This window comes from Salmo salar, chromosome 06 (genome assembly GCF_965601325.2).
Source record: "Salmo salar chromosome 06, fSalSal1, whole genome shotgun sequence".
Taxonomy (NCBI): domain Eukaryota; kingdom Metazoa; phylum Chordata; class Actinopteri; order Salmoniformes; family Salmonidae; genus Salmo; species Salmo salar.
The window spans coordinates 56864771-56882660 of record NC_138296.1 but is presented as its reverse complement, the minus strand read 5'-3'; the positions used below and the strand labels follow the sequence as shown (position 1 = coordinate 56882660).

The 17890-nt window shown below is 45.1% G+C and overlaps 1 protein-coding gene across 7 annotated transcripts in view; it reads left to right on the top strand.

Moving 5' to 3' along the window:
* LOC106607635 (serine/threonine-protein phosphatase 4 regulatory subunit 3) overlaps positions 1 to 14845 on the top strand; it is a 34785-nt gene extending 19940 nt beyond the window's left edge. For 3 of the 7 annotated variants that reach the window (XM_014204773.3, XM_014204774.3, XM_014204771.3), the window contains 9 exons: positions 4313 to 4444; positions 4872 to 4974; positions 6403 to 6561; positions 6955 to 7124; positions 7346 to 7488; positions 7948 to 8162; positions 8461 to 8657; positions 8901 to 8924; positions 13669 to 14845. In XM_014204773.3, coding sequence (XP_014060248.2) covers positions 4313 to 4444; positions 4872 to 4974; positions 6403 to 6561; positions 6955 to 7124; positions 7346 to 7488; positions 7948 to 8162; positions 8461 to 8657; positions 8901 to 8924; positions 13669 to 13782 — 1257 coding nt within the window. In that variant the 3' untranslated portion in view covers positions 13783 to 14845. Of the gene's footprint in view, positions 1 to 4312; positions 4445 to 4871; positions 4975 to 6402; positions 6562 to 6954; positions 7125 to 7345; positions 7489 to 7947; positions 8163 to 8460; positions 8658 to 8900; positions 8925 to 10596; positions 10653 to 13668 lie in introns of all 7 variants that reach the window. The other 4 variants (XR_001329238.3, XR_001329239.3, XM_014204772.3 and 1 more) reach the window with 4 other exon arrangements.
* Positions 14846 to 17890: the final 3045 nt, after the last annotated feature.

Below are 17890 nucleotides of genomic sequence, written 5' to 3'. Positions count from 1 at the left end.
CGTTTACAGTTTCTATGCCTTTAGTTTTCCATGTGGGCCAATTTATCGGTGAATTCTGAAAAGCTATCCAAATAGCAAAGGGGTGTGTTTTTAGGGAGTGATATTGCTTCTTGTAGAATCCTTTTAATTTTCTAAACTATGAAGTTGTTAATGTTCTTAACTCCATCCTTTGAAACCAAACACGTGAAACGATTCTGGGGATGAGCATGCACATATTCAATATGTACCCATTGTTCCTCTTTTTAGTGCATTTAAAACAATATGTCGCATGTAACAAAAAAAAAAAAAGAAAGAAAAGCCTTGGTTGGCGAGTTGATACAATTGCAAATCTGGAAGGTTAAAACCACCTTTAAATTTAGGGACATGTAAAACTTTCCTATTTATTCTGAGTTTTATGAAGTCTCTTATGGCAGAGTATATTTTTTTAAAGAAGGTTTTCAGTGGGGTAATTGGTACTACTGAAAATAAGTATTAACTTTGGGACCCATGCCATTCTAGAGGTTGGTTCCGCATGTACTTTTTATGTAGATTATTCTATTTAATTATATCTGCTTTCATGTCAAATGTCATTGTTTTTAATGAGACAATGATGGCAATTTTGTATTTTTACCTTTGACGTCTCACACAGATGTTAGCCCTCATGAACAGTCTTCACTTAGAGTCTAGCTAAGAAGTTTTGAGGTTTAAAGTACCATATTCATTCAGTTTGGAATTCTGGACATAAGCTAGCATGCTCTTCAAACCAGCCAGGCAAACTACCAAGCAACAAAGGGTGGTCTTCATGTCGTCCGGGGCGTCTTACATTTACATTTAAGTCATTTAGCAGACGCTCTTATCCAGAGCGACTTACAAATTGGTGCATTCACCTTATGATATCCAGTGGAACAACCACTTTACAATAGTGCATCTAAATCTTTTAAGGGGGGGGGGGGGGTTAGAAGGATTACTTTATCCTATCCCAGGTATTCCTTAAAGAGGTGGGGTTTCAGGTGTCTCCGGAAGGTGGTGATTGACTCCGCTGTCCTGGCGTCGTGAGGGAGCTTGTTCCACCATTGGGGTGCCAGAGCAGCGAACAGTTTTGACTGGGCTGAGTGGGAACTGTGCTTCCTCAGAGGTAGGGAGGCGAGCAGGCCAGAGGTGGATGAACGCAGTGCCCTTGTTTGGGTGTAGGGCCTGATCAGAGCCTGAAGGTACGGAGGTGCCGTTCCCCTCACAGCTCCGTAGGCAAGCACCATGGTCTTGTAGCGGATGCGAGCTTCAACTGGAAGCCAGTGGAGAGAGCGGAGGAGCGGGGTGACGTGAGATAACTTGGGAAGGTTGAACACCAGACGGGCTGCGGCGTTCTGGATGAGTTGTAGGGGTTTAATGGCACAGGCAGGGAGCCCAGCCAACAGCGAGTTGCAGTAATCCAGACAGGAGATGACTAGTGCCTGGATTAGGACCAGCACCGCTTCCTGTGTGAGGCAGGGTCGTACTCTGCGGATGTTGTAGAGCATGAACCTACAGGATCGGGTCACCGCCTTGATGTTAGTGGAGAACGACAGGGTGTTGTCCAGGGTCACGCCAAGGTTCTTAGCACTCTGGGAGGAGGACACAAGGGAGTTGTCAACCGTGATGGCCAGATCATGGAACGGGCAGTCCTTCCCTGGGAGGAAGAGCAGCTCCGTCTTGCCGAGGTTCAGCTTGAGGTGGTGATCCGTCATCCACACTGATATGTCTGCCAGACATGCAGAGATGCGATTCGCCACCTGGTTATCAGAAGGGGGAAAGGAGAAGATTAATTGTGTGTCGTCTGCATAGCAATGATAGGAGAGACCATGTGAGGATATCACAGAGCCAAGTGACTTGGTGTAAAGCGAGAATAGGAGAGGGCCTAGAACAGAGCCCTGGGGGACACCAGTGGTGAGAGCACGTGGTGCGGAGACAGATTCTCGCCACGCCACCTGGTAGGAGCGACCTGTCAGGTAGGACGCAATCCAAGCGTGGGCCGCGCCGGAGATGCCCAGCTCGGAGAGGGTGGAGAGGAGGATCTGATGGTTCATAGTATCAAAGGCAGCAGATAGGTCTAGAAGGATGAGAGCAGAGGAGAGAGAGTTAGCTTTAGCAGTGCGGAGAGCCTCCGTGACACAGAGAAGAGCAGTCTCAGTTGAATGCCCAGTCTTGAAACCTGACTGATTAGGATCAAGAAGGTCATTCTGAGAGAGATAGCAGGAGAGCTGGCCAAGGACGGCACGTTCAAGAGTTTGAGAGAAAAGAAAGAAGGGATACTGGTCTGTAGTTGTTGACATCGGAGGGATCGAGTGTAGGTTTTTTTCAGAAGGGGTGCAACTCTCGCTCTCTTGAAGACGGAAGGGACGTAGCCAGCGGTCAAGGATGAGTTGATGAGCGAGGTGAGGTAGGGGAGAAGGTCTCCGGAAATGGTCTGGAGAAGAGAGGAGGGGATAGGGTCAAGTGGGCAGGTTGTTGGGCGGCCGGCCGTCACAAGAAGCGAGATTTCATCTGGAGAGAGAGGGGAGAAAGAGGTCAAAGCACAGGGTAGGGCGGTGTGAGCAGGACCAGCGGTGTCGTTTGACTTAGCAAACGAGGATCGGATGTCGTCAACCTTCTTTTCAAAATGGTTGACGAAGTCATCCGCAGAGAGGGAGGAGGAGGAGGGGGGGGGGGGGGGGAGGATTCAGGAGGGAGGAGAAGGTGGCAAAGAGCTTCCTAGGGTTAGAGGCAGATGCTTGGAATTTAGAGTGGTAGAAAGTTGCTTTAGCAGCAGAGACAGAAGAGGAAAATGTAGAGAGGAGGGAGTGAAAGGATGCCAGGTCCGCAGGGAGGCGAGTTTTCCTCCATTTCCGCTCGGCTGCCCGGAGCCCTGTTCTGTGAGCTCGCAGTGAGTCGTCGAGCCACGGAGCAGGAGGGGAGGACCGAGCCGGCCTGGAGGATAGGGGACAGAGAAAATCAAAGGATGCAGAAAGGGAGGAGAGGAGGGTTGAGGAGGCAGAATCAGGAGATAGGTTGGAGAAGGTTTGAGCAGAGGGAAGAGATGATAGGATGGAAGAGGAGAGAGTAGCGGGAGAGAGAGAGCGAAGGTTGGGACGGCGCAATACCATCCGAGTAGGGGCAGTGTTGGATGAGAGCGAGAGGGGGAAAAGGACACAAGGTAGTGGTCGGAGACTTGGAGGGGAGTTACAATGAGATTAGTGGAAGAACAGCATCTAGTAAAGATGAGGTCAAGCGTATTGCCTGCCTTGTGAGTAGGGGGGGGGGAGGATAGAGGGTGAGGTCAAAAGAGGAGAGGAGTGGAAAGAAGGAGGCAGAGAGGAATGAGTCAAAGGTAGACGTGGGGAGGTTAAAGTCACCCAGAACTGTGAGAGGTGAGCCATCCTCAGGAAAGGAACTTATCAAGGCGTCAAGCTCATTGATGAACTCTCCAAGGGAACCTGGAGGGCGATAAATGATAAGGATGTTAAGCTTGAAAGGGCTGGTAACTGTGACAGCATGGAATTCAAATGAGGAGATAGACAGATGGGTCAGGGGAGAAAGAGAGAATGTCCACTTGGGAGAGATGAGGATTCCAGTGCCACCACTCCGCTGGCCAGATGCTCTCGGGGTATGCGAGAGCACGTGGTCAGACGAGGAGAGAGCAGTAGGAGTAGCAGTGTTATCTGTGGTAATCCATGTTTCCGTCAGCGCAGAGGAAGTCGAGGGACTGGAGGGTAGCATAGGCTGAGATGAACTCAGCCTTGTTGGCCGCAGACCGGCAGTTCCAGAGGCTGCCGGAGACCTGGAACTCCACGTGGGTCGTGAGCGCTGGGACCACCAGGTTAGAGTGGCAGCGGCCACGCGGTGTGAAGCGTTTGTATGGCCTGTGCAGAGGGGAGAGAACAGGGATAGACAGACACATAGTTGACAAGCTACAGAAGAGGCTATGCTAATGCAAAGGAGATTGGAATGACAAGTGGACTACACGTCTCGAATGTTCAGAAAGTTAAGCTTACGTTGCAAAAATCTTATTGACTAAAATGACAAATGATACAGTACTGCTGGCTGGTGGAGTAGGCTAGCTATCAGTGGCTGCGTTGTTGACTTTGTTTTGAACGTGTAGCTGGCTAGGTAGCCTCGATAGTTTCAGTACTACACCTTGTCATGATACAAAAGCAACTATGTAGCTAGCTAACATAACACTAATCAAGACATTCCTTTGTAATGTAGTTCCTACGAGTCGCCTTTATGTTTTGAATGCTAGTGGTGAATTTGCTTCTGGACTGTGATCTTCAGTCAGTTTTACATTTCCCCCACCAATGGTCATTCATGTCTCTCCCAGGACATCCTGCTGATCAACCTGATCATCGAGCACATGATCTGTGACTCGGACCCGGAGCTGGGCGGCGCTGTGCAGCTGATGGGTCTGCTACGCACCCTGGTGGATCCTGAAAACATGATGGCCACCGCCAACGTGAGTAGAGCGGCTCGCTTCTTACCTCTGACCTTTTCCTTACCCATTTCACCCTGATAACATGCTGGTTATGGCCAATGCAAGTCTAACACTGCCCTCTCACCCCCCCCCCCCCCCCCCCCCTGAGAGAGTGGCTGGAATTCGAATTGACCCTTAGCTCCTAGTCCTTGGGCAGGATTTAAATCCCACCAGGCATACTTCCTAGAGGCTCCGCAACCGTTTTATGACTTCACTCGGCACCACACCTAGGGCTTCGCACAGAGATTTCACTGCATGCCATAATTTGCAACTAAGGAGATCACTTGGTAGAGTGTAAACCAAACCCAACTTACTCCCTAAGCACTTCCTTCAGGTCATGTGTGTTTTGGTGAAACCCTTTTCACTTGGAGTGTTTGCATCTCATGGTTTGACTCTCCTCCTCCTGCAGAAAACGGAGAAGACAGAGTTCCTGAGCTTCTTCTACAAGCACTGCATGCACGTCCTCTCTGCTCCTCTACTGGCCAACACCACGGATGACAAACCCAGTAGAGGTGTGTTCATCCATCCACTGTCCGCTGGGTGTGTGCAGAGGAACAATGTTTTACCTGCATCCAAATAAACCAGAAATACAGTATAAGATATGTGTGTGAGTGCCCTGTGATTGTCAGGATGACTGACACTGACTTAACTTCTTGCGGATTAGTGGGACGCTACCGTCCCATTTTGACAATTTCCGGTGAAATTGCAGTGCCAAATTCAAATTAAATTACTATAAATATTAAACTTTCATGAAATCACAAGTGCAATAGATCAAAATAAAGCTTAAATTGATGTTAATCCAGCCGCCGTGTCAGATTTCAAAAAGGCTTTACGGCGAAAGCAAACCATACAATTATCTGAGGACAGCGCGCAGCACACACATGCATAACAAATCATTTTCAACCAGGGAGTTGCAACACGAAAGTCAGAAATAGTGATATAATATATGCCTTACCTTTTGAAGATCTTCTTCTGTTGACACTCCAAAAGGTCCCAGTTATATTACAAATGGTCCTTTTGTTTGATAATGTCCTTCTTTATATCCATAAAAACTCAGTTTAGCTGGCGCGCTTCAGTCAGTAATCCACTCGGTTTCCCTCCTTCAAAATGCATACAAAATGAATCCCTAACGTTACCAATAAACTTATCCAAACAAGTCAATCAACATTTATAATCAAACAATAGGTACCCTAATACGTAAATAAACGATAACATTTCAGACGGAGAATCGTTATTGTCTTTACCGGAGAAAAATACCAAAGAACGCGCTCTCATTCACGCGCTTGGAAACACTACAGCCAAAATGGGAGCCACCTAGAAAAACTACAATTTCTGGCTCATTTTTCCAAAACCCAGCCTGAAACTCTTTCTAAAGACTGTTGACATCTAGTGGAAGCCCTAGGAACTGCAATCGGGCACGATTTTGCCCTATTATAAAAGTGCCAGCCTTTGAAATCAGTGGTGGGATGAATATTATTTTGGGGGGGGGGGGGTGGTTTGTCCTCGGGGTTTCGCCTGCCATTTCAGTCTGTTATACTCAGACATTATTTTAACAGTTTTGAAAACTTTTGTGTTTTCGATCCAAATCTACCAATTATATGCATATCCTAACTTCTGGGCCTGAGTAGCAGGGAGTTTACTTTGGGCACGCTTTTCATCCGGATGTCAAAATACTGCCCCCTATCCCAAAGAAGTTAAAGTTGTGTATATACAGTATCTGATGCGACAAGGTACAATTTAGCATTCAGTCACACGTACGCGCATGCACACACACCCGAGATGAGCCAATGTATGTCAGTGAGCTGAGTGAATGAATGACTTCTTACACAAGTATATACACACACACACACACCATATGAGCCACTGTATTTCTGTGTGAGTGCTTCATGATTGTTATGAACACACACACACCGTTAACCCCCTCCCTGTATCCCCTCCAGATGACTTCCAGACGTCTCAGCTGCTGGCGCTGATCCTGGAGCTGTTGACGTTCTGCGTAGAGCACCACACCTACCACATCAAGAACTACATCATCAACAAGGACATCCTCCGTAGGGTCCTGGTGCTCACTGCCTCACAGCACGCCTTCCTGGCCCTCTGTGAGTCCTCTATATATATATATATATATATATATTATATATATATATATACATACACACACACACACACACACACACACACACACACACACAAAACGTTCAGCTCGCCAAAAACCCGGCCCTACATTGTCACTTTAGCCTCACCAAGCCTGTGTTGTATCTTTCTGCATCACCACCACACTCTAGACCTTTAAAACCCCATCTCCTGTCCTTTTAACTCTGATTCCCCAACGCACTATTCGAATATCACACACACACTTGCTGAGTCTCTCTCTGTGCTCACACTCAGGAGAGAACTGTAATCTTTGCACACTGTACGAGTTGGTCGGAACATTGTTTCTGTATCAACTTGATCACAATGAAAAGATGAATGTGTGTTAAACTCTCCTCCAGGCGCACTGCGCTTCATGCGGCGGATCATCGGGCTGAAGGACGAGTTCTACAACCGCTACATCATGAAGAATTTCCTGTTTGAGCCGGTGGTCAAGGCCTTCCTCAACAACGGCGCCCGCTACAACCTCATGAATTCAGCCATCATCGAGATGTTTGAATATGTCCGCGTGGTGAGCATTTCTTCGCTTCCAATGTCTCCTGTTTTTGTGTTTTTAACTTTTATATCACAAAAGAAAGTATAAATGGTAACCCCCCCCCACCTACCCCTAGCGGCCCCACATTTGACAATATCACACCTGCTTAGACAGAACAAAACCTATGCTGAGCAAGAATGGTATGGTCTTCCTCTCTCTCTTCTCTTTCCTCCTCTATACACTACCATTCTCCCCAGGAGGATGTGAAGTCCCTGACGGCCCACATAGTGGAGAACTACTGGAAGGCCCTGGAGGATGTGGACTATGTGCAGACCTTTAAAGGACTGAAGCTGCGCTATGAACAGCAGAGGGAGAGGCAGGACAACCCCAAACTGGACAGGTTCATATATTGTTTTTGTGTTTATTTATTGTCATGTGTCCATTGTTTTTACTATGTGCTGCAAAATGAATTGCACCTCTGGGATAAGAAAGACCACTCTAAGACTGAGGGGGAAGGGTGATGGTAGGATTGGATTGGATTGATGGTTGGATGGATGGATAGATTAAATACATATTCTGCTAGTGATGTTTGGGGTTGGTAGTGGGCATTCTAGCTGTAGTTTTGGAATTGCTGCCATTAGCTACAGGATGAGTGGGTCGTTGTCTTTGGCTTTAAACGAATCCAATTGGCTAGTGATACGGTATTTTGGCTCGACTCAAGCTGATTGGCTTTATGAATGATTGTCCATTTTTTACATTTGGAATCCACTGGTTTCTATCAATTTGCTATTCCTTATTTGTCAGGAACTCAACTCTAGTCATGCTCAAGTTGAACTGTTTGCCAACTCTCCTTACACAGCATGCGGTCGATCCTGAGGAACCACCGGTTCCGGCGTGATGCGAGAACGCTGGACGATGATGAGGAGATGTGGTTCAATGCGGACGAGGAAGAGCTTGAGGACTGCGAGGCAGTGGTGCCCCCCTCGGACAACAAGACCACCAAAGCGAGCGGTGGCGTCGGCGAGAACGAAGACCTCATGGACCCCATCAGCAAGTTCATGGAAAGGAAGAAACGTAGGTCGCAGGGAAAGAATGCATGAATTACTGACAGATCTGGGTCAAATACATATGTGAAGTGCTGTTTATTAAGGGGAGTTTAGATGCACCTGTTTTGGTTTGGAATTTGTACTACTTGTACTTTTTTTTTGAATTTGTACTTTTTTTCGGTGATCTGGGGAAATGAAATGAAGTGCATTTGAAGGTTGCTGATATACTCTGTACTGAGAAAAAAATAAGTTGTCTTGCATCTTTATAAAAAAAAGTAAAACTGGCAGTCCACAACTGTCTGGATCTCTGTCTTTTTGTCCCACAGTGAAAGACTCCGATGACAAGGAAGTCCTGGGCAAGTCCAGTAGTCTGTCAGGCCGCCAGAGCCCCAGCTTCAAACTCTCCTTCTCCGGCTCCACCACCAAGACCAGCCTGTCCAGCCCGCCCGCATCGCTGCGCCCCGGCTCGCCTGGGTCAGGGGCCAAGGGCTCACCCCCGACAGCAGCCACAGTCACCACAAAGGTGGGTAGTAGCACCCGACTAGTCTCCACGGGGACCTGGGTTGTATTCAGTAGGGCACAACAGAAAACATTTCAAATGTAAGTTAGTTATTGGACAGTTCAAGTTTGTCTGTTTTCTTCATTCTAAGAATGGGATGATTGTTTGGGGGTTGGAGTTTAGGTCTTACAAAAACACAGGGATCGTTTACCCAAAGTATAAAATTGACATATTTTGTTTCCTTACCTTGAAATCAATCCGGAGAAGGACAGACTGCAATCCACACTTTGGGTTTGTTTACCGAACCACTGCTAACAACCATTAACTTTTAACATTTGCAAATGAAAAACCAGTAGAAGTCAATTTACCCCAATCGCACGCTCCCTCTAAACTTGAGACATCTGTGACATTGTGTTACGTAACAATTCTACTGCCAAGGTTTGTCTATGGAGATTGCATGGCTGTGTGCTCGATTTTTATACAGCTGTCAGCAACAGTTGTGGCTGAAATAGCCGAATCCGCTAATTTGAAGGGATGTCCACATGTATGTGGACAGTGCATTCGGAAAGTATTCAGATCCCTTGACTTTTTAAACATTTTGTTACGTTACAGCCTTATTCTAAAATTGATTAAATCAAATGTATCATCAATTTACACACAATACTCCATAAAGACAAAGCAAAAATAGTTTTGCTTTAAAAAAAAAAAATATTTACGTAATTATTCAGACCCTTAAAATTCAGACTTAAAATTGAGCTCAGGTGAATCCTGTTTCCATTGATCATCTTTGAGATGATCAATTGATTGGACATGATTTGGAAGCCACTCAGTAAAAGGCACATGACAGCCTGCTTGAAGTTTGCCAAAAGGCAACTAAAGACTCTCAGACCATGAGAAACAAGATTCTCTGGTCTGATGAAACCAAGATTGAACTCTTTGGCCTGAATGCCAAGCGTAACGTTTGGAGGAAACCTGGCACCATTACTACGGTGAAGCATGGTGGTGGCAGCATTATGCTGTGGAGATGTTTTTCAGCAGCAGGGACTGGGAGAGTAGTCAGGATCGAGGGAAAGATGAACAGAGTGAAGAATAGAGAGATCCTTGATGAAAACCTGCTCCAGAGCACTTAGGACCTCCAACTGGGGCGAAGGTTCACCTTCCAACAGGACAACGACCGTAAGCACATAGCCAAGACAACTCAGGACTGGCTTCGGGACAAGTCTCTGAATGCTCTTGAATGGCCCGGACTTGAACCTGATCGAACATCTCTGGAGAGACCTGAAAATAGCTGTGCAGCGACGCTCCCCATCCAACCTGACAGAGCTTGCGAGGCTCTGCAGAGAATGGGATAAACTCCCCAAATACACGTGCCAATCTTTTAGCTTCGTACTCAAGAAGACTCGTGGCTGTCATCACTGCCAAAGATGCTTCAAAAAACTACTAATTAAAGGGTCTGAATACTTATGTAATTTCAGTTTTGTTTATTTTATAAATTAGCTGTTTTTGATTTGTCATTATGGAATATTGTGTGTAGATTGAGGGGGAAAAAACAATTGAATCTCTTTTTTAGAATAAGTCTGTAACTTAACAAAATATGGAAAAAGTCGAGGTCTCAATACTTTCCAAATGTGCCTTCAGAAAGTATTCATAATCCTTGAATTTTTCCACATTTTGTTGTTACAGCCCGAATTTAAAATGTATTATATTGAGATGGTCTACACACAATACCCCATAATGTCAAAGTAGAATTATGTTTTTAGAAATTCTTACAAATTAATAAATTAAAAGCTGAAATGTCTTCAGTCAATAAGTATTCAACCTCTTTGTTATGGCCTAAATAAGTTCAGGAGTAAAAAAAATAAAAAATGCTTAAGTCACAAGTGGCATGGACTCACTCTGTGTGGAATAATAGTTTTTAACATGATTTTTTTCTCTGTACCCCACACATACAATGATCTATCAGTAAGGTCCCTCAGTCGAGCAGTGAATTTCAAACACCGATTCAACCACAAAGATCAGGTAGGTTTTCCAATGCCTCACAAAGAAGGGCACCTATTGGTAGATGGGTAGAAATATAAAAAAGTAGACATTGAATATCCTTTTGAGCATGGTTAAGTTATGAATTGCCCTTTGGAGAGTATCAATACACCTAGTCACTACAAAGAAACAGGTGTCCTTGCTTACTCTGTTGCCTGAGAGGAAGGAAACCGCTCAGATTTCACCATGAGGCCAATGATGACTTTAAAACAGTTAGAGTTTATAATGGCTGTGATAGGAGAGAGCTGAGAATGTATCACCATTGTAGTTACTCCACAATACTTACCTAAATGACAGAGTGAAAAGAAGGAAGCCTGTACAGAAGAAAAATATTTAAAAACATGTATCCTGTTAACAATAAGGACCTAAAGTAAAACTGCAAAAACAATTCCGCAGATAACACTTTTTATTCGGGACAAAGTTTATATGTTTGGGGCAAATCAAACAACACATAACTGAGTACCACTTCATATTTTCAAGCGTAGTGGTGTCTTCATGTTATGGGTATGCTTGTCATCGGCAAGGACTAGGGATTTTTTGGGATAAAAATAAACGGAATAGAGGTAAGCACAGGCAAAATCCCAGAGGAAACCTGGTTGTCTGCTTTCCAACAGACACTGGAAGACAAATTCACCTTTCAGCAGGACAATAACCTAAAACACAATGCCAAATATACACTGGAGTTGCTTACCAAGATGACATCGAATGTTTCTTAGTGGCCTAGTTACAGTTTTGACTTAAATCGTCTTGAAAATCTATGCTAAGACTTTAACATTTTGAATTCAGGCTGTAACACAACATTTTTGGGAATAAGTCAATCGGTATGAATACTTTCTGAAGGCCCTATGTGTATATACAGTGTGCGTGTGTGTTTTTATATTTAAACTCAGCAAAAAAAAAGAAACGTCCCCTTTTCAGGACCCTGTCAATTAAAGATCTTCATTGTAAAGGGTTTGAACCCTGTTTCCCATGCTTGTTCGATGAACCATAAACAGTTACTGAACATGCACCTGTGGAACGGTCGCTAAGACACTAACAGCTTACAGACGGTAGGCAATTAAGGTCACACTTATGAAAACCGTAGGACACTAAAGAGGCCTTTCTACTGACTCTGAAAAACACCAAAAAGAAAGATGTCCAGGGTCCCTGCTCATCTGCGTGAACTAGCCTTGGGCATGCTGCAAGGAGGCATGAGGACTGCAGATGTGGCCAGGGCAATAAATTGCAGTGTCTGTACTGAGATGCCTAAGACAGCGCTACAGGGAGACAGGACGGACAGATGATCGTCCTCGCAGTGGCAGACCACGTGTAAAAATACCCGCACAGGATCGGTACATCTGAACATCACACCCGCGGGACAGGTACAGGATGGCAACAACAACTACCCGAGTTATACCAGGAACGCATGATCCCTCCATCAGTGCTCAGACTGTCCGCAATAGGCTTAGAGAGGCTGGACTGAGGGCTTGTAGGCCTGTTGTAAGGCTGGTCCTCACCAGACATCACCGGCAACAACGTCGCCTATGGGCACAAACCCACCGTCACTGGACCAGACAGGACTGGCAAAAAGTGGTCTTCACTGACGAGTCACAGTTTTGTCTCACCGGGGGTGATGGTCGGATTCGCGTTTATCGTCGAAGGAATGAGCGTTACACCGAGGCCTGTACTCTAGAGCGGGATCGATTTGGAGGTGGAGGGTCCGTCATGGTCTGGGGCGGTATGTCACAGCATCATTGGACTGAGCTTGTTGTCATTGCAGGCAATCTCAACGCTGTGCGTTACAGGTAAGACATCCCCCTCCCTCATGTGGTACCCTTTCTGTAGGCTCATCCTGACTGACCCTCTAGCATGACAATGCCACCGGCCATACTGCTTGTTCTGTGCGTGATTTCCTGCAAGACAGGAATGTCAGTGTTCTGCCATGGCCAGCGAAGAGCCCGGATGTCAATCCCATTGAGCACGTCTGGGACCTGTTAGATCGGAGGGTGATGGCTAGGACCATCCCCCCCCCCCCCCCCCCCCCCCAGAATTTTCCAGGAACTTGCAGGTGCCTTGGTGGAAGAGTGTGGTAACATCTCACAGCAAGAACTGGCAAATCTTATGCAGTCCATGAGGAGGAGATGCACTGTTGTACTTAATGATGCTAGTGGCCACACCAGATACTGACTGTTACTTTTGATTTTGACCCCCCCCCCCCCTTTGTTCAGGGACACATTATTCCATTTCTGTTAGTCACATGTATGTGGAACTTGTTCAGTTTGTCTCAGTTGTTGAATCTTATGTTCATACAAATATTTACACATGTTAAGTTTGCTGAAAATAAATGCAGTTGACAGTGAGAGGACGTTTCTTTTTTTTTGAGGAGTTATATATGGGTGGGTGTGTGTTTACACATACACTACCGTACAAAGTTTCGGGTCACTTAGAAATGTCCTTGTTTTTCAAAGAAAAGCTCATTTTTTTGTCCATAAAAATAACATTGATCATAAATACAGTGTAGACATTGTTAACGTTATAAATTACTATTCTGATCAATTTGACGTTATTTTAATGGACAAAAATTTTGCTTTTCTTTAACAAAACAAGGACATTTCTAAGTGACCCCAAACTTTTCTATGTGTGTGTGTGTATGTATATATATATATGTGTACATTGAAAAGTTTGGGGTCACTTAGAAATGTCCTTGTTTTGTTAAAGAAAAGCAAAATTTTTGTCCATTAAAATAATGTCAAATTGATCAGAATAGTAATATATATATATATACTCTCAAGGATTTCAATGGCTGAAAAGTCCTTGAAGTCCTCTTAAGGGGCTGATTCTGATGGGAATCAGATATCAGTTTGGGGGCCCTAAGATAGTAGCTTCCAGGCCTTAAGTTTTAGACCTCTGTTATGGTAAAGAGTTAAGTAGTTATTTTCTGTAAGAAATATAATCAAGATCAGATCTGAATACATGAATGACCCCGCCCCCACTTTCTCTCTTTCTCGCTCTTTCTCAGGTGGGGCTGGTGGACTACCCCGATGACGACGAAGAAGACGAAGAGGATGTGGGTGGCGAGAGTAAAGAAGAGACTCCGCCCTTGTCCAAGAAGTCCAAGCTTAGCTCCTCATAAAAATAAATTGTTAATGACTACTTTCCACCGATCCCACGATAGACTCAACACAGGATGGAACAAAAACTGCTCAAACTGTTAAAACAAATAAATGAACCCCCCTTGGTTTTCAAGGAGCAGACTATGAATGGAAACGCGTCTCCTCGAACTAATCCTAATACACAAGTGCCAATCGGGAGGCCGCAGAGCTAGGAACGAACGAACGAATGAACGGAAAAGAGAAAGGCGGAGAGAGAAGACTATTACCAATAATGGCGTCAGGTAAAAGGGGCAGACTGACGATTTGTAATCTAACAAAGCTAAAATACAGCGGGAAATGACCACATAAATACACGCATTCATCCACACACACACACACACACAGACTTAAACCCCAAAGAGCTTGCGTGCTCGGACCATGCCCCACCCCAAACACCCCACTCAGGGAAGGACATCACAGCGACCCCCCCCCCCCCCCAATGGGGCCGACCAATCAAGATGCAGAACCACTCACCCACTGCGCTGACTTCTCCACCCGCTTCTGTTAATTTCTCTCTTCTCCCTCCTCTACTCCCCCCCCCTTCTCATTTTTTTGTTTGTTTTTACGTTTTTTTTTAAAAGATGTTAGTTTCTAGGACCAGACGGGAGACTGCAGACCGACGGGGCGAAATCGCTGTCATTGTTTTTCATTTTGATGATGTCATCAGTGCTGTCGTCGTCGCTCAGCGGAAGTTCTTCCTCTCAATAGAAAAAAGCCAGCTGTAAAAATGTTTTTCCTTTTAATCACTCTCTCGCTCTTCTGTTTTTGTAAATGACAACAAAGAGACCTGCCTTTACATGTTCAGGAACTTTTCAGTCTCACTTGAACAGGTTTTTAAAGACCCCAGTAGGTTGAGCTAGTTTTACCCTTTTTTGCCCTTTGAAACTGCAGATCTTTTGGGAAAATAATTTGTAATCCTGTCTTATTAAAGATTGAGTGGAATTCTAGATGTGAACAATTTTTTCTTATCTTCACATTTTTTTTGGTTTTCTTTTACATTGTTGTTCAGAAATATTTGGACCATTAAAAATGATCTTTGCTGTATGATGTCCTACTACCTTTTGTGCTGGCGAGACTGAAATTGTGTTCTCTGCACTGCTATGTTGCAGTAGCCTAGTCCCAGATCTGTTTGTGCTGTCTTGCCAACTCCTATGGTGGCGTGACAATGACCATCAGAATCGGCAAGACGGTGCTAGCAGATTTGGGACAAGGAAAATGTTTTTCAATGTTCGCGAGCTGATTTTTCACTTTACATTTTCTAGTAGAATATTTTATTGTGAATGGGAAGTTTTTATAATTCATAAACCCATTTTTAGCAATTTTGTAATGGTTTGACTTGATAATGAGGTCAGTTTACTTGTTCTATCTTTTTACAAGGGTGACCCTCAGTTGTTCTATGTCTGCGCTGTCTCCACCAGGTGGTACCCTCGTATCACACAATACATGGAAAAGAGAAGAAATGTGGCAATATAGTACTGTAAGGTCTTGAGGTGCACCGTTTGTCCATTCAAAAAAAAAACATTTATGCACCGGTTTTCTTTCTTTAATTTATCTGAAGGTTCAGAATTCTACCAAAGTTTGTCATCACTAAAGTTCTACCAAAGCTCAACATTTTTTATATTTTCAATTTTGCAGGAAGTCTATGGGTGAGTTTTTAATGCTATAAATTCTATTCATCCCCAAGGGGAAATTATTGATGGTATCTACCCCATTTTTTTTAAATGGTAAAACCAAGCATAGACGTGTGACTGACCATTTTATATTTATGCTAAACATCGATTAGTCATGTCTCCTTCCCCATTTATATCTGTGCCTCGGCACGTGCCGGCGACATGGGGTCACCTTAGCGCAGGTCGTATTATCCCACCTGATTACTTCAATAGCAGTCGGCTATCAAACCTCTGCTATTAATTAAAACCATCTGATTTCAACCCATCTGATCCCCAGAGGCTCAGCAGGCCCTGATTCACGCTGCCTATTTAAAACTCCATTCACTACTAAGCCTTTTACAGACTTTGGAGACAAACTTTTCAAAATTAGCCCCCCCCATCGCCCACCAATGCTATGTCTCTTCCCCAGCATGATGGTGTCAGTGTTTCTGAGTGACTGTGTGTTCTCCCTCGACTCCCTACCGGACTGGAGCGAGAGGGGTAGTCTGGTAGTAGCCAAGAGATGCCAGGTCTACTCGTCCGAAAGGCGTGCCATCCCAATGCAAGGTTTTTGCCAAGACTCTTGCCCGCCTGTGTGTCTGCCAGCCTGAAGGCATCCCCACTGGCGGAACTGCTAGTGTGCCGTGGACTTCCTGGCGTGCCACTGAATACCCTCTTTGACAGCTCTTTTGATTGGCACGACCCCCATCTTCTCCTGCCTTGCTGCCTCCAGTTTCGCAGACTGCAATAGTCTGACTGATCAGGAGCTGTTCGATAGTTTGACGTGTCAAGGATGAACAAGAACAGGAATGCATGTAACCCACAACACTACATAACTGGTTCACTTGAACACTATCTCCTAGGCCCCTTAGACCAGTGCTTTTCCCCTAATTTCCAGGTGGGCCCCCAAAGCAACATCCAGGCCCTTGTCTGGCATCACAATAATCAATTGTAGCCAAAGTCTTTCAGGCGGGGGAAAACTGGTGGGCACAACAGTGTACACTTATGGTCAGATCATCATCCTGTATCCAAACTACACGAGCAGGGGTCCACATACTTTTGGTAATGTTGCGTATCCTCATAATTCCCTTGCCAATAGGATTGAAAACGTCTCATGGGTTCCTGCTGAGGGAAATGTAAGCAAATGTTACTGTCATTTGGTTGAGGTGAAACTAGCTGAACATACAGAATGTTATTATGACAGTGGTAATTTGTGTTTGTAAATTAGTAGGAATTGAGCGTCATATACAGGCAAGTGTTCAAATGGGGGTGAACCGAATTCTGGGATAGAAAAAAATGTACATGACAAAATGTTTTCAAAGGTGAATTCAAGGATTTTATATGAGTGATTTTCTACCCCTGGTATACAGGTTGTGAGTTAGGCTAACTCAATATTACTTGATCCAAGATGGCGTAGCAGTCGGACATGTGTTTTGTCTTGTCCTGTCCCGTGTAAATATCGTTTTCCTTGTTTTTTTCGGTTATATTTCATATATATTTTAATCTCACTTTCCATCTACGGACTGAATATACTCTCCTGCAGCCCGCCTCACCCAATGTGGTACGGATCTGCTATTTTTATACTTTAGAACCGGAACCCCCATCAAAAGATAGCCAGCTAACTAGCTAGTAGTCAGTTAGCCACTGCTAGCGGTCTTCACCGTTAACTCGGGACACCAGCCAGCCTCAGCTCGGTCAATACCTGCCAGTCTGCTCAGCGCGATATCAACCCAGAGCATATCGGACTGCTTTTTCTCTACCACATCTCTGAATTCCTACCGCAAGCTCTGAACCTTTACACCGGATCATCGCAGCTAGCTAGCTGCAATCCGAGTGGCTACTCCTGACTAACGTCTCTGTCCCAAAGCAAGCACCAGCTAGCCTCGAGCTAGGCCTATCTCCCGGCTAGCCGAAGAGGTCCACCAGCTAATTCTTGGGCTACAATACCTCTTTTGCCTATTGGCCTGGACCCTTTACTTCCGACACGGAGCCCCGCCTATCCATCATGACTGGTTTGTCGACGTAATCATCCGAGGGGGTTTCAACAGGCTCTTCCATTGCGACGTCGCCGAAGGCACATCTGCTAGCCCCGGCCCGCTAGCTTTCTGAATCGCCATGTCTCCAGATTGCCTAGCGTAGTAGCAACTACTGAATCGACTCCCTGACTTAAATATTGCTACTCATTGGACCCTATGATCACTCGGCTACACATGCCTCTCCCTAACGTCAATATGCCTTGTATATTGCTGTTTTGGTTAGTGATTTATTGTCTTATTTCACTGTAGAGCCCCCAGCCCCGCCCAATATGCCTTAGATTGCCCTTTTGTCCCACCCCCACACATGGTGCTTAAATGGTGCCTCTAGAGACAAAACCTCTCTCATTGTCACTCAATGCCTAGGTTTATCTCCACTGTACTCACATCCTACAATACCCTTGTCT